We start from the raw sequence: 24,311 nt of genomic DNA on the forward strand, positions 1-24,311 counted from the left end.
ATCTGATATTTGAGATAGGCCTAACATAACATATTCTCAGGAGAAACCCACTTAACTTGCTCTTATCTGGAGTGTTTCTTGTGTACTAAATACAATAGTCATATACAAATAAAACTACATATCAGACACCCAAATTGTCTGTTACATTAGTTTTATGAGCAAGACGTACACTGATACGTCATGGCTGGTTTAATGAGATATCAATTTCACTTGAATAGTATGATTTTGAATGTGTTGCATTTGATTATTTTAGTGTCTTTTTTTGCATACTTATTTTTCAAGTGGAGTAAATGGCTGAAGGTAATAAAGGTGAGGGAATTGAGAATCAGTTTGGCTAGTATTAGTAAACTCACCAAACTGTATTAATATGTCAGGCTATGTTTTAACCAACAGAAACACTTTTATAATATTTAGGAATTGTATGCTTTGGTGCATAATTTATGCTCACATATTATGTTTTAGCTGAAGAAAAGAACAGCTCTTTTGACTGATGAAACTGAAGAAATGTACAATGCCAGTGTTCATTGCTGTGCCTGCAGAGGGAGCATCTCCAGCACCAAAGTGGAGTGAGTTTGGGACATGGTCTGATGATGATCTGTCCTCGTTGGAGTCACTGCCTTCTCAGTATAATTTGATTTTTTTGTTTCTAACTTCAGGACAAAGAGAGAAGAGATGCTGGTACAGGACAGTCTAAGGTCAGTGACATAAAGAGGTGGCAGGATTGATTGTAGGGGAGTCAAGTTTAATCAGCTAATCAATAATCATAACATTGTCTTGCAATTTATGCTCATCATTACACTCTCGATAATGTTCAATCAAAATAGACTATATTTTATGTAATAACTGTAAAAAGAAAATAATTCAATAAAAAGAAAATGTAAACACACACACACATAGTATTGATGTCATTCTGCAACAAAAATAATACATACATTTCAAATATAGCAGCTAGTAATAGAAAATATAGGTCATACATAAAAAGAAAAACAGAACAAGAACACACTAAAGCACAAAATACATTTCTAAAATATAACAAAACAACAACAAAATATACTTTTTTAATTTAATTAATTTGTTAAGCAGTAGTGTGGAGTTAGCTGTATGGTCTGATTCATGTTTTACAATTGAATCAGACAAACTATAAAATAAAAAGTTTTGCTAATATGATTATATTGTCCCCTGAGTAAACACAATGGCTGGTGAACTGAATAGTGTTGTCATCCTTAAATGTAACATACATTCTCCCAATACACATTATACAACATACTGCTTGAAAAAAAGGCTTGAATAAAACTTTAGAAACATAAAGCTCCAAAAATTCCAATTTCAAATATCTGATTTCTAATGAAAACAAAATGTAATTTCCATACCTTAGTTCAATAAGGTCATATGACTTAAAACCAGTGTCAGTTCAGATAAACATCACCTTGGACACCACACACAACATGCTGAGTGCACAGCATCCTCCCAATTATCTTCACAGGAGCACACATCCCCTGACTGACATCCATCCGTGGGACAGGCCCGAGGGAAAATTTAAAGATAAACTATGTAATTTTTTTCCTGGAAGGTTTGCCTCCTGCCTGTCTCTATGGAGATGTTATCGCTTTGACTAGAATATTTGCCTGTATGGCATTGAAGACAAGCAGGTGGTGTTGCCAGGCCAAGACCAAGTTACAGGTCAGATCTGTGGAGAGCCTTATTTTGACTGTCATTTGGTTGCTTTTCTTCTTGTTTTACACACTCACACTTCATACATACACAAGTGTATACTCTACACATATATTTTTCATACACACACACACACACACCCCCCCCACACACACATATATATATATTTATAGTATATATATATATATATATATATATATATATATATATATATATATATATATATATATATATATATATATATATATATATATATATATATATATATATATAGATATATAGATATATAGATATAGATATATATTTATATATTTTACAGTGTCACTTCTATAGTTATACTATTCTTATAGTTTCTATAGTTTTTTTATTTATTCGTATTAATGTTCAATTTAGTTATTATTAGATTTAGTTTGTGTTTGCTATATTTCGACAGGGTGGAATTTTTCATCTTGACTGCATTATTACCTTGTATGGTCACATTTTATATATAGAGCTTTTCAACCTTCAAGGCACTCAAAGCGCTTTAAGGAACCACTCACCTATTCACACACACATTCAAACATCAGTGTACGCAGACCCTGGGGGCAAGGTGAGTTAAGTGTCTTGCCCAAGGACAAACTGACAACTGGAATCGCACCACCAACCTGCAGGTCAGTGGATCTGACTGCTCAACCAATGATGTTTATGTCGAGAGCAGGATTCAAATCACTAACCTTTGGATCAGTGGACAAACAATCTACCTGAGCTACTGTCGCCCAAACAAACAAAACAATGTCTGTCTTCACAAAAAAATAAAGAAAGCTTAGAGTTTAACGGTAGGCACGGGTGTAAAATGGAGAGATTTTATCACCAAACCTAAGGACCTCATAACTACGTAAAGAACAGTAAAAAAAACAACAGCAAATTATCATGAATACAGTTTGATGTTGAGCCGCTAGACATGATTAGTACATGCTATCAGTCAAAGCACATCCACTCACTCACCAAAAAGCATAAGAGCATTACCACTAATCCCATTTACACGACCTAACCCTGACTGTCTCAAACCGAGTACACATTCTCAAAACACCACATACAAAATAATTTCTCCCCTCTCCAACAGTGTTCTGCACCGTCAGGAGTCACACCTCTCTGATGGGGGCTGATGGGTGCTCCCTTGAGTTCACAGATTGGCTGGATGAGGGAAGCCATTGATCTGATCTGAGTCTTGCTAGACCAGGTGCCTTGCTTAAACCTTAAAGAGGATTGACTTCAAGTGGAAGGGATCAAAACTAGAATATACATGCACAAAATTTAAAAAAAGCAAACAAACTTAAATAATATAGTTAGGTATTACTCCATTCCCTGTAGATTATGTGAAATACGGAAATATAATACATTAGGATGGAGACTTTGATTGTAAATTAAGATATAAAGTTACATTGAGGTGCTTGCTAATATTACCCAGTTCGTGACAGTCCACACATATGTTTTAACTACTTTTATTTAACATTGCAAAAACGTAACATAATAAAATTAACTTTATTTACCTTTCAATTAGAGCCCCTCCCCTCTGTGTCTGTCTCTCTAGGGGGCGGGGCCTATTTTAACAGAACGAAGCCATAACAAATCAATCAACGCATCAGGCTACGCGCTTCAATTCTTCACACACTTTCGATACTTATTTATTGGTATGGGAAATAAAATAACCTGTGGTTGGATTTTCAAGTCAAGAAGATGATCTCCTCTAAGGATTTTAAAAACTTTTCAATTTGATTTTTTTTCTGGAACTATTAAAGGTAAACTACGATTTTTATTATTTTGAGCTGTTCTGTTATTGTGTTAATAATGAAAAAACATGGCCGAAACCTGAAGCGAATCTGCAGGGTAATTTTAGCGGCTGTAATCTGAGGGATTGGTGTGAACAGAGCTAAAAGGGGAGACATGCTAATCTGGAACAAAGTGAGAGAATTTTAAAACAGTGCTTTATTTGGTTGGTTGAATCTTTGTAAAAATGTAAATGTATCTTTATTTAACTATTAATTAGACAGTTTTACGCTTTAAGACTCCCATGGTGTGTGGAGTTTTGTAGTGGTACAGAATCAGAATTGGCAAAGTACAGACTGGGCCTATTTACAGTTTATAGCTAGGTTATTCTTTTACTTTAACTGTTCATCATTGTAGTCAGATTTCATTATTCTGACTGTTACTGTATTTGTTCTGCACAGTTCCACTGCATTTCCCTGCATACTGGCACTTTCTGTAGTACTTTGAGGGAATTTGTATTTATTTAATAATCTCAGTGCTGTGTCTGCCCCTAAGCCATTGAAATGACAGTTGTTTTCTTTATACAGTACATCTCAGAGAAGCAGAATGATCCCCTCACATCCACAAGGTCCCACAGCTGGACTCACCATGAGGAACAGGGCCAGGTGAGTTAAGATCATAATACAAAGGGAATATTTTATCACAATAACCCTTGCTATATTCTGTAAAACAATTTAAGTATCAAGTTATTTTACAATTTTATGCATTACTCATTTACTCCTTACTCGGTGGTAAGTTACTATTGTAGCCACAGCTGCCCTAGGGCACATTGATGGAAGCGAGGCTGCCAATTTGCACCATCAGCCCCTCTGACCACCAACAGCATTCATCCCCCATACTGCACTCATACTAGGCAAAGTGAGTGAAATGTCTTGCCTAAGGACAAAAACCACAATTTGCTCACCGCTGCCTCTTTGTGGTACCTGATAGCTCAGAGTGGGCACTGACAAAATGGCATGGCCTCAAATTGTATATAATAATAGTATAATTGCATAGTGTTAGGCCAGGTATAGCAGCTCATTTTTATTTTATTTATCTTTATTTATATAGGTAGAGCCAAATAAGAGTACTCACACACTCCTTTTCATAGGTGCCCTGTTCAAATACAGAAAAATACAAACAAAAATAAACAAAACAAATAGGTACAAAAGTCCATTTAAAACATTTAAAAACAGGTACAAGTTTGTTACCAGATTACTAAATTGCATTTATAGCACCAAAGTATCCAATTTCGCATGCCCTTGAAATCTACTCTTCCTTTGGGAAGTAAAACGGTCAAGATCTTTTTTTTCCCATCTCACTTCTGGTGTGGCCAGTCCTTAGAATTATGCAATCATGCGATTTATTATTAATTATTATTATTAAATGTTCCTGTATCACTGTTCAACATGTATGTGAGATATTCTGACAGTCTATGAAGTATCTCCTTATCAATACATTTTATACGGTGTTGTTCTCTTCTGACAAATAGCGATGGCCAACTTACTTTTTCATAGAGTGTACAATGATGGGTTTTTAATTCATCACCTGTTATGAAACAAAGGGCTGAGTGAAAGAGTGTATCTAAATTTCATGCCATTTAGTGTTTACTGTGTAATAGGACTGTAAAGGTGGAGCAGTAACAACAATTACATCCATATTAATGCCCTTATTATGTTGGTCATAGTATTAGTAAAAGTAGTTAGGTCCATGGATGACCACCGTCAAAAAGCCATAAAAGAGCAACCGAGATTCAGCATAACCAATCCTGTTATATCAATATTGAAAAATATATCCAAAGAGTGTCATCATTAAGCTAACTTTTTTTTTGTTTCAGTATATCTCCATGGCCTTTAGGCTCACAAAACACAAACTGTTCCAACAACAATGACGGGTAAGATTTCCCTTTCCCCAAATATTTCAGTACATTTACTTTACCTTATTTGTGTGTGTAGATGGGTACTGTACTGTAGTTAAAGACAGCAGACATATTCAGCTTAGAGCTCCCTCTTGCTGTTGAAAAGTATTACTGCATGCATAGGAAGTAATTGTCAACATTGATTTGATATTTCCAGCAAAAAAGAAGAGAAAAAGGATGACAAAAAAAATGAGAAGGATGAAAAGAAGGATGAAAAGAAAGATGAGAAAAAAGATGAGAAGAAAGATGAAAAGAAAGATGAGAAAAAAGATGAGAAGAAAGATGAGAAGAAAGATGAGAAAAAGGATGACAAAAAAGATGACAAGAAAGATGACAAGAAAAAAGATGAGAAGAAAGAGGAACCGTGAGTACATTTATGATCTGGACGTATTGTTTTTACCAAAATGAAATTTGCTTGATATTTCTTTTGTTGATTTGGTACTGTTTGTGTTGATAGGAAGGAGGTGTGGATCATGGACCCTGCCACAGACATGTACTATTACTGGTTGGTCACCATCGCGATCCCTGTCTTCTACAACCTCATGTTGCTGGTGGCAAGGTATCACCAGTTTGATGACAGATTATTATACACATTATAATATAGATCAGAAAATGTTGTAATATTGTCTTACAATTTTTTTTATTTTTTTATTTTAACACACATATCAGACCCAAAATACAACATGTCATGTTTAGTTTTTAGTTAGAAACAAACAAATGGACTGATTATGGACACTTGCATTCAATTTTGTGGTTTGCATTTCATTTACATCATCTTAAAGGTCCAGAAATCACATTACAATCAGATTTTGTTGTCCATGTAAGTACATCAACTACATATACCATGATCCTTTTAGACTTTCATTGCAACTGACATGAAAAACTATTGTTACTAAACCTAGTCTCGTCAGACCTTTGGCAAATCTATAATAGAATAATCTGTACAATATCAGATAATTACACATGAATACTAATAATAATTCCCTCACTTTTTAGGGCTTGCTTTAATGAGCTCCAGCGGCAGAACACCACCATGTGGATGGTGTTTGACTACATATCAGACCTGATCTACTACATTGATACTTTTGTCAGACTCAGGACTGGTGAGTATCTAGTGAGCTTAGTTTACAATGGGCATTTCCAGGCATAGGAAGAATGTGCAAATGCACAGGTCCCCACCAGCCACTAGGGGGCCCCAAAAGGACAAATCTCTAAATGCTTAGTCTCACCTTAGTATAGTGTATTACAGGCATTTAAGGGGCTGTTAAAATAAATGATCTATAACATCATGCATTTTATGGTACACTGCTACATAAGAAAAAAACTGACTGTAAAATGTAATCTGTTTATTTTAACATAGGATTTTGAGGTAATAATTAATACAGAAGCTCCTAACAACCTCCTCCTAACCTTTGTTCATCCAATCAGGCATATTGTTACTAAACACATAGTTACTGAGACCAAAAAGCAAATAATAGGCAGCAATTGGACAACTGAAAGGAAACATCTGTATGAAACTATCCCAGTCAGTTGTTTCTGTGTCATAGTGCAATATCACAGCGGCAGAAAGGACTAAGTGGGCGGAGCTAAAAGTTCAAACTAAAACATGTTCCTGACTTTGGTTTGAGATCAGGAACTGGCTCTTTTTTATAGGATGTTTATGTGCTTAGGATTTATTTTAATTTGGCAATTTACAAAAATGGTGAAGTACTTTTTCAACAAATAAATGAAAGAATAATAAACAAACCTTCTACGGTGTTTACATTCATGTTATAAAAAGATAAATAAAAAACATATTGTATGGCATTGGAGTTTTGGCAATTTCGGTTAACTAAGGGCATCGCAATCTTGCACAAGGTTTCCCAAAAGCTAGAAACGTGCCCGAACAACCTGACCAATTACATAAAGGTCATTCTCATTTACAATTCAATCTCGTACATGTTTATACCCTTTGCTCTTGTGTTTTTTAGGTTTTCTGGAGCAGGGCTTGCTTGTGAAGGACCCCAAGATCTTAAAGGAGAAGTACATCAAGACTCGTCAGTTCAAACTGGACGTCATCTCCATCATCCCCACAGACATAGTCTTCTTCTACCTGGGAGTGAACAACCCCGAGTGGAGGTTCAACCGGCTGTTCCGCCTCTCCCGCCTCTTTGAGTTTTTTGACCGCACTGAAACCAGAACCAACTTCCCCAACATCTTCCGAATCGCTAACCTCGTAGGCTACATCATCATCATTATCCACTGGAACGGTTGCCTCTATTTCGCTGTCTCTAAAGTACTAGGATTTGGCTCGGACACTTGGGTCTATCCGACAGCCGAGAAAAACCCAGAATATGGACGCCTAGCTAGACAGTACATCTATTGCTTCTACTGGTCGACACTAACGCTAACCACGATCGGTGAAACTCCCCCTCCGGTCCGGGACATTGAATATTTCTTTGTCGTGTGTGACTTTTTAACCGGTGTTCTCATTTTTGCTACGATTGTCGGTAACGTCGGTGCCATGATCTCCAACATGAGTGCAGCGCGAGTGGAATTCCAAGCGAAAATTGACTCTATAAAGCAGTACATGCAATTCCGTAAAGTTTCCAAAGAGTTAGAGCATCGAGTTGTGAAGTGGTTCGACTATTTGTGGACCGAGGAGAAAACCTGCGATGAAAAGCAAGTCTTGAAAAATCTTCCAGACAAATTGAAGGCTGAAATTGCCATTAACGTCCATCTCGAAACACTACGAAAAGTGCGCATTTTTCAAGATTGCGAAGCTGGGTTGCTAGTAGAGTTGGTTCTCAAACTTCAACCTCAAGTTTTTAGCCCGGGTGACTACATTTGTAAAAAGGGGGACATCGGAAGAGAAATGTATATTATAAAAGAAGGAAAGCTAGCTGTTGTAGCGGATGATGGTGTTACGCAATTCGTTGTACTTAGCGACGGGGCATACTTCGGAGAGATTAGCATCCTCGGAATCAAAGGGAGTAAAGCGGGAAATAGGAGAACTGCCAATATCCGTAGCGTTGGGTATTCTGACTTGTTTGCGCTGTCCAAGGAAGATCTCATGGATGCGCTAATTGAGTATCCGGATGCTAAATACGCGCTCGAGGACAAAGGGAGGGCCATTCTGATGAAGGATAACCTGATCGACGAGGCCCTGGTCTCAGCCACAGATGCTAAAGACCTGGAGGACAAGGTGAACCAGATGGAGGCCAGCGTGGACATCATGATGCTCAAGCTGAAGAAGTTAATGGCTCAGTATGAGTCATCGCAGAGGAAACTCAAGCAAAGGCTAACCAACATGAGCAACCAGGTCCGCACACTGCGCTCAGATCAAGAGTATTAACAAACTTGGAGAGGAGGGAGGACAGTGCAAGGACGGTTCAAAAGTGACATTCAGGCAGAGATTGAAAACTATTTAATTTAATACAATGGAAATTGGGATTGTGTTATTCTACATCAGAGAGAAGACTTAGTTCTATCACGGATTAAATAGAGCTAGCTAACTAATTTCACCCAAAGTTTATTGCCATTGAGAATAAATGCAATACATTCAACATTGTGTTATAGAGATATTTATATTTCTCATGGGGACAAAAACACAGCTACTATGGGCCTCAAGCGGAGTGCACCCAAAATAAGTGGTAGTCAAATGCGCTGCTGGGACAAAGGACATTTGTACAATAGACTATTAAAATGTTACTGTTTTGTCATATTGTGTTTCTTTTGGGTGTAACAAAATTGGCATTGTCCCAATATCACATCATCAAATGTGTCATTCAATTATCAGTTATTTTGGACTTTTGCAGTCTCTATACTTACTAAAAAAGTACAAAGGAGAATGGAGATTTGTTTTGATAGAGGGCAGACATTTGAAAAACATTCCTCTTAATCTTGATCTTGCAGCTCTCTATAGAGTAGTTTGAAATGTCTGATGCTAAAACTGAAAGCAACTGAAAGAGAATTGAATTGCCTGGTGTTCAGCCCGCATTATGCTTTATCATAAGCGAAGACAGACTTTAAAACTACTATTTGTAATTACACTTCTTAGATAATATCTACTTTACTTCTCTCTGACAGTGTGCCAGCTTTGGTCTGGCAGAAGAAGCACAGGTGAGTCTGAGCTGATGCCACATTTGTTTGCATGTCGGGCTGTTGGGATGAGAGAGTCCTCCTAGGACAGTGCTCGTTCTCCTGACCTGTGTGCATTAATGAATGTGCTTTTGGCCTGATGCTGAGAACACTTTCTGAATCTGTTTGTGACATAATGTTTTGAGCAGAAACTATTGCCTGCAGAAGTTAAAGCTGATACAAAATATTTTGCGATTTATTTGTTGTGAACTCTATTTTGGCTTCCACCAATCAACATCCCTCACATTACATCTCATGTATCTGCTTCCAAAATTCTCATTCCTCCGACCTGAGCAAATGACTTCATGCGACATTTATGCGCAACTTCCACTCGCGTAGTATTAAGTAGTATTTACGGTTTATCTGAATGTTGCAAAAGGCAAGGTAATGGAAGGGGGGGGGTGGCAGGTTTCAGATCTGCCATCTCTGTACAAATAGCTTTAATGCTTCAGTTTTTCTTTGTATTTGATCCATACTTCTATCTGGGGCGGCAAAACACAAACAGACCATTATGAGCAGTGGGCAGTGGAGTAAAACTTAAGATCCATTTCTAACAGATCCTGGTTCAGATCAGAAGGGGATCATAGACTTCTACTGTTTTGATTTCATTTAAACAGTAAAAAAATGACAAACCCAACACATTGGAAAAAGCAGTCATCTTTATTGAGCATGTTTTCACAACACTGAATACTTAGCGCCGTCCACCACTGTTCAAGAAGTCAAACCAACCAATCAACTGCTTCCCTTTGCCAGGTTCAACTTTGACCTTCACTAGGCTCTAGAGTCCGTTCACATGTCCAAGGTGTGTGCAGCATCTCGAGCGTCCAAAATAATTAGAACCGAGGTACAACGTAATGCAAAAGAAAACTGGAAACCTTGAACCTGGCTTGTTGGGAGTTATGGAGTATGCTAGCCACATGTTAACTCCACTAACGAACGCAACGCACAACTGGCGCCATTTATGATCCAGTGTCCGAGCGCAATCCGTGCCGTGTCAAATCATAACGTTTAAATAAGCAACCCGACAAATAATGACAAAATGTTACCCCAGCCGAACAGAAATACAAATCATGACAAAATAAGTGCATTGATACAGAAAGAATGGCTCAGGGATCTGTGGTGTGAATTAGTGGCATGGTTGGAACCCCCTTTCGCTCACCAATTATTAGGTACACCTATTCTATTGTTATTCATGTAAAACTAACCAGGCATGACAGAAATTATATTAATTTAAGTAAAAAAATATAAAAAATCAGGCCAAAACTGAACTGGTAACGATTTAAAAGAGAAAAAAAAAAAACTTTATAAATTTGATTAGATTGTTGTAATAGAATAAGAAGAGGTTTACATAATATTTGCTGTAGTCATGTTACCCCCAAAATCTGTAAAATGGATATACCGTAAAACTGTATTTTTACATTGTACAACAAGCTGCATCTCTAGGACTAACCCACATTTGAATTACAGTAAATCGCTAACTGTAGTCATTTACCAGTAAAGTCATTACACACTTGAGACGTTTGAGGACGTTCACAACCAAAACACGTATTTGCTTGTAATTTTGTCACTCCTCAACCATAATGTGTTTCTGTTCTGCAAATTTCTATGGTTTCTACAATTTCTAAGGTAACTGAGTTTGAAGAAAAAGTTTGAAAAAAAAAAAGAGCCAAAAGCTGAGTTGAAACATTTACGTTTTTTTGATACACAATAGTTGTCATAGAAGTGTAGTTTATGGCACAATGTGTTGCCATACAAAACATGCTAGGTTATCGTTTGCTTTTTTAAAATAGCCATCACTTTTTTTCAGTAAATATTTTAGAATCCAAATAATTCATTTAATGGAATATTTTATTACCATATTGATAACAAAATCCGGCTCCCATCTGCTTCTCCAAACTGGAACGACCATTACTACTACTTGTACCTCAAAATGGACCTCCTCACTCTAGTGGTTGGCACTTGGAGAACTGTCTACACACAAACCACTTAGGTCTATAATAGTTTGGTTGTTCCGTCTAACAGCAATACTGGTCTTTAATCCAGAAGAACACAGGAAGACATCAAATGCTTTGCGACAATCGCGGCAACCTGTGACCAAAAAACATTCGGAAAGAAATGTCTAAGTGCACTTTACACAGCTCAGATTGAGTCTCCTCCCCCGAAACAAAGACAGCCATTCAAGAACTGACTGAGGAGTTCACTAAAAACAAATAAATGGTGCAAAATGGTAAACAAAAGATTCTAAACAACTCGAGGTCTACAGTGGCCAAGAAGTGCTTCAAATATCTACTTTTGACAGACTGAGCAGTCTTTGATGCAACTTAAAAGGTGTACTGCGTAACCTTTCTGGTGTAGTGTCTGCCCCCTGCTCGTCTCCGTGGAGATGCAATAGCTTTGAACATGGAATGTTCTATAGTACGGCATTAAAAACTTATCTCCATGGAGACAAACAGGTCACGACACCAGGCCAAGTTACAAGTCTGGAGAGGAGAGCCTGCTTACAGTAAGAATTCTTTCAAGGCATTTCAAACAATAGAAAAGACCTGTAATTGAATAAATGCAAGATAAATTAGGTTTAATGCCACACTGTGGAACATTCCAGGCAAAGCAATAACCCATCAATTGAGACAAGCCGGTGGTGGACCCTCCACCAGAAAAGTTATAGTGCAGCTTTAACTTACAGAAACAAAAACAAACAAACAAAACAAGCATAGAACATATTATGTATTTTGACAGTTATATTTTTAATTGCTTGTTGGCTTTTTAATGAAATGCCCATTAATACAGTCCAACTGCATCACTTATCCCAAATCACTAACTGCAATAACTGTATTGCAACAATGTCTCTGCCCAGCTTATGGTTGTCAATGTGACAAAAATTATGCTTTGCCTCTATATAAAAGCTTTTCAAGACCTACTAAGTTTGGAAGGGCTAGTCTTATAACATTTAAGGAAAACCTGCCTTCTGGCTTCAGTTTGGGGTAATACAACAGATTTTGTCCAGTTCTAATAAAATAAAAAGCAACATTGTAATCTGGATTTGTATGGGCAGACAACTTTAGCGTAGACTTAAGTTTCACATGTACTACTATATTTGTTTTGACATTAGCTGGATAATAGCTACTAGGGCGTATTTTGTGGCACCTCCTGGCCACCGTAGAAGGGGCTACGTAGTGAGATGGTAATGCGTGCTCACATTGACACTCCACTCTCTCCACAGTGTACCCGAACAGAGACAGAAACACGGCTAATAAATAATCCTGTAATGACGCTGTATAGAGCAGCGGCGCGGCACATTCAGAGTGTGGGAGCGCGCCTTGGATCTGTGCTTCACACCGCTGAAGGGGACAGGCACCTTCTGCTGCACTCCCATTGGTCGCTCTGTGGCTGGTAAAGGGCTGAGGGCGGGGCCAGAGGTTCTCATGTTGTGGGCGGGGCAGGTGTAGTTGTAGGAGTGGGGCAGGGGGCGGGGCTCAGAGCATACCAAACCCTTTGGCATAGGTAATGGCTTTCAGCAGTCTCTCCCTCAGCTTCTCTTTGCTGCTGTACTCAGGCAGCAAGAGCACGTTGAAGCAGGTGTGGGACGTAGGTAACCTGCACAAACACAAACAACATTTTATTTTTAATGAACCCCTTAGCATTCCGGGTCATTTTGGTGAAATTGCCTTTGTTCTGACCTCTCCAAATTAAAATAATCACTATTATTGAACCCTCAGTAGTAAATGCACAAGTTTGGGGTCTTTGTAAAGGTAACACCCTATAGTTTTACATACCACCGCAAAGAGCCTGCCTATCATCCTTCTGCCTTTTTCCCACCTACACCACCCCTCCCCCCAGTGTCAGAGTATATACATTAGTACTCATTTAACTGCAGTGAGACACAATTTGAGATAGACTTGTGTCCTCATTGGATTTTTTTGTTCAGTATGATGTGGAGAATGTGCGTGCCACATTTAAGTTTCTATGACAAATACTTTTTTAAACTCATCCAATAAAAAAAAAAGAAAGTACACTGTGTTGCTGTCTTATCGCAGTCACACTCAACACTTGATTACCATTTTGGGTGAAACTCTATAATGACAGGTCTTGTTTATTTTTTGAGTTTTTCAGTGCTGTGCTCTGACCTGTCTGTGTCGGGGCCGTTCTTGGCGATGATCATTTTGAGTTTGCCCAGGCCTCCCACAGGGGCCCGGTCTGTGCCAGTGGTGAACTGCAGGAACAGGCGCTTCTGCTCCTCACCAAACGAGTGCAGCGTTTCCCAGAACTCCCTGTAGTCATGGAAACACAAGTTAACTGTCTGCAGTGGTACCCGAAAACTTTTCTTACATCGCGTCGTTTCTGGATCCACACTTGAAGACAAATCAGTGCCATGAATTTTGGGGGATGAAATACTTTTTACAGTAATTCTTTGCCAGTTTTGCTGTACAATCCCACATTCCACTATAGTCCAGTTCTATACAGTTTTTCGGGTGATTTTAAAACTGCTCTAAGATTTTAATGAAATCCAAAATTCTCTCAAAAATCTTAAATTATCATTGAATGCAATTAAAACAAACAAACATACCGGTCCATGCTACAAATCTTAATATACTAAATGGTACACTGACTAAGAGTCACCACCTATAAATATCTTGGGTTTTGGCTTGACGAAAACTTTAAAATATATATCTCAGAATTATGTAACAAAATTTTGATTTTTATTATAGAAATAAATCTTGTATCCTATTGAATTACAGAAAAACTGCTCAAGAAACCCTTCATTCTGTACTGGATTATGGATATATAATATACATGCAGTTTTCAGCCACTACTTTGAAACCTTTAGCTAAAAACTTTCATGAATTGAATTTAAAACCGATAACTATACACTCTATGAAAAAGTAGTTTGTTAGAAGAGAACAACACTGAATATCTCACTTGCTAGTTGAACTTTGATCCAGGAACCTTTAATGCAAGATCTTATTTTCTACGTCTAAAAACTGGCTGCACTAGAACTGAAATTGGGAAGAAAAATCACCAAAAGCTTTATTTCCCAAAATACTGGCGCCAATAATGCATGTTAATAATGTGGTGATAAACTTTTATAATCACACCTGCACCTGTTTTTAATGTTTTAAATAGGCTTATGTAGACATTTGTTTTGTTTGTTTTTTCTGTATTTTAATCATGGTGCTCATGAAAGAGTCCGAGTGCTCTCATTGGGTTCTCCCTGTAGAAATAAAAATAAACAGCGAAGACATATCTCAGTGCACTGCAGATGACTACCACCAGAACAATGCATCTCTCTGTTTAAGACTCGCATGTAAAAATGTTTCACCCACAAACTCTGCAGTAACTGAGACAATTATAAACACATCCCATATAAAAAAAAATCTGCACCCATAAGACTAGTAATCCATACACCATATATATGTATATATTTATATCAAAGTGCAGATATTAATAAAATAAACTATTTTCTCTGTGTTATTTTTGGGACTTACTTAATAATCCTTGAATCTTTATTATAACCACCGTCGTATTCTGTTGTTTCTTCAAGTGCTAGAAAGTCGAGGTTCTGCAGAGACGAAACCAGTGAACAGATGAGGACAAAATGAAGACACTTTGGTTGAGGTTTGAGCAGGATTCTTACCCGGCTCCCACAGATGAGCAGCTCGATCTCCTCCGGTCTGAATAAGTACTTGAGCGGTGATTCGTTGGTGACCATATGGAAACCTCTCCTGAAGGCTTTGAACTGTTTCTCTACACTTTTGTTCAGTATATAGTCAGCGTACTGGGACACAAACTCCTGCAAAGAAAAAAAAGCTAAAAGATAAGACACATTCTTTGTTTGGCTTAGTAGATAACTAGTTACAGGTCAGATCTGTGGAGAGACAAGCCTGCTCACAGTAAGGCCGCAGGTTAAGTAGCTATTTTTGAGCAATAAAAACACCTGTAGTGTTTTTAGACAAGTTAAATGACATACTGTTAAACATTCAGGCAAAGTAATAGTATCTCAATGGGGGACTAGCAGGTGGCGGTCCCCCTACCAGAAAGGTTACACAGTGCACCTTTATTAACCTCAAGTTCTAAAGAAAATGCTATTCAAAGTAAATTCTAGGAAATATTTTAACCAATTTAGATGAAGTATGTATGTGTCAAACTTGTTATACTGGATATATATTAAGTAACACCAAGTAAACACATTTGAATAGCTCTCCTCCTCACCTTTCTGTTGTCATTAGTGACAGGGATCTTGTCCCCATTTTCCCTTAGGTTGTACATGAGGGCGTTCCCAAAAAGGTCCGTTTGAGAGATTTGAAAGGTGATCATCATGTCGTCCTCCACACTGCCCTCGTACTCCAGCAGCTCCTTCAGACTCTGGTGTAAAACCTACAAGCACGCAGTATAATTCATGAGCAGTCTTTCATTTAACTGCGAACCAACTGTTCAACAGACTGGTCCTACTTCTAATGCCACGTTGAGAATCTCCCACAAGATATTGGTAATCATGATATAATCTGTCACTGTCAATGCAATTTCGCTTTGGGATTCACTACATGCATTCTCATTATATATGATGTTGAATTAAATCATGAAAAATATATATTCGATGTCACATGCTCTCCTACTTTTATGAAACCACAAATATATATTTATCTGAATCAGAGCCATTAATGGTTAAATACTGAGGACAAATACCATACAGAGCATGTATTTTTATTTTAGTCTAATAACCTGAAGCGAGGAACTCAAAGCCTTCTCCAAAAATTTATGAAATGACCAATCTAGTTAGAATTTGTTTCATAATATGTAGAAATAATTTTGATTTTGATGATACTGCATTCTCATATTAATTTGTATAATATTTTAGGACAGTGATATGAATTCAAACATGTCTTCCAGCTCTTACCAGATTTGCATTGGTCATGTTTTTAGCCTTATTTTATATTTTGGAACAGTGATCCTAAACGTATCTCCTAACCACATTTGCGTCAGCCATGTCAGTTGGTCCAATATGATATTTTAGAACAGTGATATGGCCCTAAACGTGTCTTCTTTCATGATTTGTGTGGGCCATGTAATTTGGTCTTGTTTGATATTTTAGAACAGTAATATTGAGCTTAACATGTCCTAACCAGATTTGTGTCAGAAATGTCAGCTGGAATGATATTTCAGAACAGTGATATGACCTCTAACATGTCTTCTTTTTCTTACCTGATTTGTCTCTGTCATGTAAATTGCTCTTATTTGATATTTTAGAACAGTAACATGGAGCCAAACATGTCCTAACCAGATTTGTGTCAGCTATGCCAGCTGGTCTAATATGATATTTTAGAATAGTGACATGAACTCAAACATCATCTTACTGGATTTGCGTCGGCCAGGTCCCTGAAGGTGCCCTTCTTGCCCATGAGCTTCCTGTAGACCACCATGGGGAAGTGCACGTCCAGGATGCAGTTGTTGTAGATGGCCAGGCCCAGCACGATGCCGATCAACGTGTACTGGCCCTCATTCTCGAACGACGATGAGTTGAACCAGAAGAGCCTCGTGCGCTCTTCGTACGTGAACATGCCTGAAACATATATATCATATTTTTATTACTATTAACTACCAAGTACTGTATTGATGTAGTGGTAGTAGTGAAGTAGTCTGACCAATGTCTGGGTTGAAGATCTCCTCCACCACCAGCTGAAAGAACTCTTTGGAGACACCTCCTTCGTCTACGCCTTGTTCTCCTTCAAACTCCACGTACAGTTGCTTCTTCAAGTCTGCAGGATTCTCCATGGCAATCATCTCCAGCTATGCACCACACACATACCATTTTAATTAAACTAAACTACTATTGTTTGTGTCTGCTATATAGTTATAATCTCTGACACCCATAGATCATTATGTTGTAATTTGGACATTTTAAATTGTAATATTCATCTAAAAGAAACAAGCCTGCTGACTTCCACATCAGCAAACTGAGGCACCCAATGAGAGCTGACGTCGGCGTAAATGTCATAACAAAGACATGCACACTGTCGCCACCTCCGATGGACAGCTGCAGATTACAGTAGCGAGCTGCAGTTTTTTTTCCATTTGTACCAAAATAGCTAAGCTACACTGCCGATTCCGATGCATGTCACATATTAAGAAAATAAAATTGGAGAACGAAGTTAAGTACAGAGCAGTGGGTGTGTACCGGAGGTGGTGAAAAAATAAGCAGCTAAAGATTGTTCTCTAAAACGTTGGTTTTGCATAAGAGGTCTGCTTTCAATGTTCTTTTGAGTGTATATGATTTGGAAACTGTATGCAGTTTTAATACTTCTAAACTGCATAAACACACACGTTATAGTTTACTGGCATTAGAGTTTCTCACCTGTGATGCTAATTTCTGACATAGGGATGAAGGAATATCAAACTTTAATGTTAGAACTTTTGTAATAGAATAGAAAAGAACAAAAATTTCTAAAACTTCAAAATCAAACTCAGATTATCATTATTAAAAGGTCCTATATTGAGCAAAATTGACTCTTGTGAGCTTTTCGTCATGTTATAATGTTGTTGCCGCCTCAAAAACATACCTGGAGTTTTGTTTTGTTGTTTTGTTTAATTCACACATGTTTGAGTAATCCTTTATTATTAGTCTGTCTACATATCCAAAGTTCAAAATGCTCTGTTCCACCTTGTGATTTTATGAAGCAGTAGTTTTCAAGTTAACAGATACTTTTCACCTTTAGTTCAGTAGAGATGAGCAATTTCAGTTTTTGATGAGGAAACATTAAAACATAAATCAGAAAATAGTACAATATGGACCCCTCTAAATTTTGCATGACCTAAACTACAACTGAGCGACTTAATAAAATACAAGAATCATATTTTTACAGTCATGATAATCAAGCAATAAGATGACAATCCTCAAAAAAACCCAAAACAGCCTATACACGTAGTGATTTAGGTTTCAATACTGCTCAAAACATAAATTAACTATATAGATGTATAGAAATATGTCTTAATTATCTTGAGATATACTTAATATTCAAATTTATATCCAAAATAACGATGCAATATACTATTTTTTGTACAGCTCCCAGGATTTCTTGTTGTTTGCAGATGATATTGTGCAATAGTTAACACTGCAACTATTGCAAGTGTAATTTTGTATATAGAGCCATTTTACTTGAAAAAGTGAGTGGAAGCGCGTGCCTTACCCGGACCAGAGCGTCGTCGATGATGTGATCTCGGCGCACTTTGAGGCGCAGGTATGGGTTGAGCTGCTGGCCCTGCACCAGACTGTACAGTACTGTGATCCGCCGCTCACTGTACATGCGGATCCGGTTGTCGTAGTACAGGCCCAGGTTCTTGGTAACAGCGTTGAGGATGAAGGGGCACGTCATGAAGGAGAATTTGTTCTCCGTCTCCACCTTAAAGAAAGTATAGTCCTTGTCCATCTCCAGCACTTCGTTCAGGGGCTCGTTGATGAACTCTTCAAAGGGCACTAGCGGTCGTCTGCAGTCGTTAGTGCGGATGCCTAGCTCCGTCTCCAGTGGGTCTACCCTAGGGCCCTTCTTGTTCCTCCTCTCCTCCCCTAGCAGCTCTTGTAAGGTCAGCTCGCTCGACTCCGGGATAGGTTCTTCATCCTCTTCCTCGTTATGCTCCACGTCCAGATCTCCGCCCAGCACATTTGCATAGTACACCATCTTCAAGCACTTAGTTGCCGCCACCACCGCGTCGTCGTCGTTCACCAGGTTGCGGCTGTTGAACTCATTGCTGATGACTTTGTAGGTGATGAGCTGCTGAAAGGTCTCCACCATGCGCCGGATCTGCTCTGCAGTGTAGTGGGACCAGAGGCGTGCTAGCTTGGCCTGCGCCGCTAGTGGGAGTTTGCTCATAGCTTTGCAAAACTGTGGCAATGCAATCTCCAGGTATTCGGGGCTGTGAAGGTTGCTGTTCTCCATGACTATTACAAACAAGTTCAGGTAGTTGGGGTCTCGAGAGTAGACGTTGTGGTAGGTCAGGTCGCACTCCACGTTGGGCGAGAGGTAGACCAGTGCATTGAGGAAGGCGGCCTCGATCTTTTCGTTAGATAGCAAGCGCTCATACATCCGCCGCACCGCCTCGATGTCCACGGAGACCTCGTCCGGACCCAGCTTCTGTGCTTCTCCGTCCCCTAGACGCGATGAAGAGGAGGAGGAGGCAGAGGGAGAGTCTTCCTCCATGGCCACCGCAGAGCATGCCGCCGCCGCCTCCTTCTCATCTTCATCTTTGTCCTCGTCTTTGCCCTGGAGGGACTTGAGCTCCTCCTTGGTGTGGGGTTTGGAGCGTCGGAAGCTCTGCACCAGGCCCTCAGCACTGGAGAAAACCCGGCCAATGACTCGGATAAGGGGAGAGTAGTCCTCCTTCTCACCACAGATGTCCAGGATCTCATAGACCTTCTCCTCAGTCAGATAGGTGATCTCTAAACACAAAAATTTATGAAGACAATTAAAAAAGAGCTATATTTAAAAAATAAAGAAAATACAAGAAACATTTTGACACACTTGCTGATCAAGGATGTGAAGGTGTACAATTATTTGAACCATGCAAATTTTATGTATAATAATGTGTGTATGTGTATATATATATCTATATATATCGCATGGCAAGAACTCCATTGTGAACTGTGACTGTTGGACTATCAATTGTTTAAATGGGAACAATGATTTTATCAAAATGCAAAAAAGCAGAGAAGGGGTGGTGCTCACCTCCATAAATGCAATCATTGAAACAATGCAGAAATGCAAGGGACAGAAAATGATACATTTTACTTTACAATTAAGACAAATTTCTACATTGTTAGTAGTCCATTTCATTTCCAGTCCCAGCTTGTCTTAAATTTGGATACGCATGTGTGGTGGGGTTGGACAAAGCATAACGATCTGCATCAAGAGTGAAACATTAATATGCATTTATACGCAAGTTTGAGCTTGCTTCACAGAAAATCCTCTTAAAAATAGCTCTGGAATAAAGTCGAAATGATGCAGCCTTGGGACATTCAAAGACAAAAAAATGCAAAGCTAGATGTGGCAACTATGCTCTCTATGAGTGTTAAATTAGCTCCAGTGCCTTTACACATTTATGTGTTCTGATAACGGCACCCACCTTTGAAGTTGTCCCTGACCGAGTGGTTATCCTTGTTGTTCATCTTGCTGTTGCCGTCCTGGTTGCCATGCGTCTCCAGGTATGTGGACGCAGTGCCCTTTTTAGATGGGTGGGGGTCGCACAGCTTTGCGTTGACCTTGTAGAGCTCCAGAGCTTTGACGGCCGCTGCGTTGTTGTCCATGCGGCTGAACCCCAGCGAGGACGCGCACCATGAGTTTGAGCACGACTCATTCCCACAGCCCTCCGTTAACTGGTGGTAGTAGCGCTCTATGAGGTGCTTGGCGGCTGCACGCTTCCTATGACCATACATAGGAGAAAAAATATATGAATTTATCAACTGGATTTTTGGGTTGCCAATCAAGAAATTGCGCAATCCTGCTAATGTGTGCTCAGATTTTAACTCTAGGCCTAAAAGCCAAATCCAGATTTTGCCAGCGTCTTAACCATCTTACAAACAGATTTTTGTTAAATCAGATTGAGGTTAGAGAATAGTTTCCACATTATTACATTTTTCTTTATTTAACAATGCTTGGAGCGGTCTTACTATAATATGTATTCAGAAACATTAAAAATACAATTACTCAGTTTGCGCACTTATATAGTATTGCTACTTATTCGTGTTTTTGTGATTCTTATGCTCATTGCTTAAGTTGGATGGAGAGGTTAGAACTTGGAACACAGTTATATAATGTAATAAGCGAGTGTATACAAATATACAATTATACAAATGATAAAGTTCAAAGTTCTATCAGTTATAAATCAGACTTCAATTCATGAGAACAACTTATTATACCCAATGGTAATAGTTCTACATACTCATTTCGCAACTATTTGGTTTACTTCAACAAAGTGACAACAGTGAGATCACGTAGATTGTAGCTCATAAAATCCTCTTGCATGGAAATAAAACTTTGTTTAAATTTGAGATTTAAAATGCAAGACGTTTATCAACACAACTCTTAATATCCTAATAATAATATCCTAATTTGAGTGGCAATAAAGCACTCTGGTTGTAAACAAAACAGGAAGTGAGACTTTGATACATGAAAACATTTATGGTACTACTTACATTCGGCTTGCTTCTGGGTTTTCGTTTTCAGACTCCTCGTTTTCTCTACAAACATAAAAACAATCAATGTAATGGACTTCCACAACCCCAAGAAGACACTTGTAAATGACCATGTTAAATTAAAAGTATTTTATTGCATCACTATTTCCTCGAATGCGCCAAAGACAGGCAGAAATACACTTGAATCTAGTCAATGTAGCAAGGGCATATCAGGCTGCAGCAGATGATGTCAAGAGGTAGACACCCAGACGCTCAACTGGCTAGTTCTCCCATTCTTGTACTAAAATACAAATAGTTTTGAATCAATAGAGACATGAATTTTAAGCTACATTCTTAAACACAGCTCCATGTAAGCATATAACGTTGCATTAAGTCAATGCTAACTAAAATGACAGAGCAATGACAGCCCCGGCTGCTAAAATGCGGCTAGCTCCCCTCCGCAGCCTTTCTCCGCAGAGGCCCCGAATCCCCGGCCTTTCCTGCGCGGCTGCCCACCTCGCGTCTCCTCTCGCTGGGCTAAGCTGGGCCTGTGGTGGCGCACACTCACAGTCCTCCTTCTCGTCGGAATTCATACGACTTTATCCTCTGGTGTTGTTTTTTGGGGGGGAGGACTCCGTCGCTGCGTGTGCACGTTTCGGTCGCTGCTCGGGTAAACTCCAGGAGAGCGGGGGGCTTGGATCATCCGCGGCGGGTTGGCGGTTAAAAACTTCATTCGCGGCCTTGTGCTAAACCAGGCTCTTCGCCCCGTCTCAGGTGTACAGCCATCTTGACTACAGCAGCAGCCCACGTCCCACAATGCAGCGCGGGAGACGACAGGAGCCCCACGTCTGGTAGTTTATAAGCCCGGAGCGGATTCACTGGACTGGAGTCAATACTCAACTTTACAAAAATACATTTAAAGTATTCTTCATCTTTTTTTTATTTTTTATTTTTTTATTTATTTATTAGGAATACAATCTTTTTCGTCTTAAGCGAGATATTGGTGCATTCCTATAGTATAAGTAGTAAAAACAAGCTGAATTATACTGGCATCACAAAAAAAAGCAATTCATATACTGGTCAAAAAGTACTGCTTAAATGTTAAAGACAATAAGTACCATTATGGCATACTCCACAAACGGTGTAAAAATATTCAAAATAAAGTTATTTCTGCCACACTGACACTGCTTTACAAAATCAGTGACAAATACTGGATTATATTGCTTATTATTATGAACCATAATCATCCAAAACTGTAAATACGTGTACAATTATATTAAATTGTTTGCAGTACATTTTATATTTTCATCACTTTGATAATACTCTTTTTTGATTGTGCTGTTTATTATTTTATTTTGCCCATAATAATCCATAAAAACCCTCTTTATCCCTGATTGACTACTTTCTCTTCTAATAAATGTAATACGCGCTATGATTGGTGGAGAGGTACATCAATCAAAAAAAATCTGGGCTCTGTGATTGGACGAGAGTGTGCAGAGAGGTCGTCCTCGTGGCGCAGTGACTTGACCGTTTGAGCAAATTCACACACAGGCTGGCGGCTGCAGTGAAACATCCTTCAAATTTAAGCATAAAAACACGCAAAGGCACTCTTTTCCATATGCAAGTATTTATATTTGTAACTATGCGGCATTTGTATACACTTTTGTATTGTATTTTATCTCTACGGTGCATAAACTCGATGCTAATTGCAAGTCTGCTCACAAGGTTTAGCGCCATTAGCCGACTCATGCTAATTAATGCTATTTCGCTAAAAAGACGGCGCAAAGAACGTTTATCTTTGTGAAATGTCTTAGGGTCTCGGTACAAAAGTTCTAATTAAAATTTTCATTGTAAATTCCGCCATTTCCTTTGATAATTGCTGCATGCTGGAGGAATTGCTGTGCTAATTACACGTGGTCAGGCTATTTCAGTGCAGAGCCTTTTTTCCTGTTAACGTGGTTACACGTTTCACCGTTCGCAAATTATTCTAACAGAATAAAGTCGTAGCCAAAAATGCTTGATGTTGTCAAAAATAAAGTCGCCATTTGATGAGTTGATGCAGAATCAAATCCAGTGAGTTACAAGTGCTCATAAATGCTCATGAAGAAAGTCTATTGAAATGCTGACATTTTATGCATCGGATTTGTGTGTTATTCTACAGATCTACACACAGTTTAGCTGCTACCTCTCTGCTCTTACACATCAATTACAAACTGTTGAATGAATTTGGCTACATTTTCTTCTGGTGGAGTGACCGGGCTCCTTGAATAAAGCCTGCACAGGTTGTGCTCCAAGCCACAAACAAGTGGATTTTCAGCGTGGTTTTTAACCTTACTCCGCTTCGCTTAGGGTTGCTTCTCTACTACTCTAAACGTGGGGCATTTTGCATACAATCACAATTTAAAGACGTGCTCATTGTAGATAACTTGAGCCCCTCATTATGGGCTTGTGGAGCCCTGTGTGCTGGGCAGCCTCGGTTCTAAGCCCTTATTTCTTATTTCTGCGCTGTCCAGTTTCTGTCATCAAATGTGTACAGTTAAGTGCAATACACAGATCTGAAAATGGTTTCAGTCTCTGATACCGAATTCTTTATGCGGAATTGACCACAGCATACTATCCGCTGTTTCCCAGTGAGGGTTTGTAGCATTGCCTACTTCCTAT

General features: G+C 38.8%; 3 protein-coding genes across 3 annotated transcripts in view; 1 reads left to right on the forward strand and 2 right to left on the reverse strand.

Moving 5' to 3' along the window:
* The window catches only part of atg3 (autophagy related 3), a 257,779-nt gene that overhangs the window by 42,407 nt on the left and 191,061 nt on the right, over positions 1-24,311 (reverse strand). The gene's annotated exons all lie outside the window — the stretch shown is intronic.
* Positions 4,018-8,951, forward strand: LOC117384726 (cyclic nucleotide-gated channel cone photoreceptor subunit alpha-like). Its single transcript, XM_055227588.1, has 6 exons — positions 4,018-4,082; positions 5,294-5,350; positions 5,532-5,738; positions 5,832-5,933; positions 6,371-6,477; positions 7,345-8,951. The coding sequence occupies exons 1-6, from the start codon at positions 4,024-4,026 to the stop codon at positions 8,706-8,708; spliced, it is 1,896 nt and encodes a 631-aa protein (XP_055083563.1). The 5' UTR covers positions 4,018-4,023; the 3' UTR covers positions 8,709-8,951.
* On the reverse strand, positions 10,135-22,482 carry LOC117383387 (ubiquitin-protein ligase E3A). The gene is made up of 11 exons (XM_033980556.2): positions 22,167-22,482; positions 21,672-21,716; positions 20,603-20,898; positions 18,673-19,919; positions 17,131-17,275; positions 16,843-17,048; positions 15,701-15,865; positions 15,126-15,281; positions 14,977-15,050; positions 13,618-13,761; positions 10,135-13,087 (listed from the first exon to the last, which is right to left on the reverse strand). The coding sequence occupies exons 1-11, from the start codon at positions 22,241-22,243 to the stop codon at positions 12,967-12,969; spliced, it is 2,676 nt and encodes an 891-aa protein (XP_033836447.1). The 5' UTR covers positions 22,244-22,482; the 3' UTR covers positions 10,135-12,966.

Source organism: Periophthalmus magnuspinnatus, chromosome 2 (genome assembly GCF_009829125.3).
Source record: "Periophthalmus magnuspinnatus isolate fPerMag1 chromosome 2, fPerMag1.2.pri, whole genome shotgun sequence".
Classification (NCBI taxonomy): Eukaryota; Metazoa; Chordata; class Actinopteri; order Gobiiformes; family Gobiidae; genus Periophthalmus; species Periophthalmus magnuspinnatus.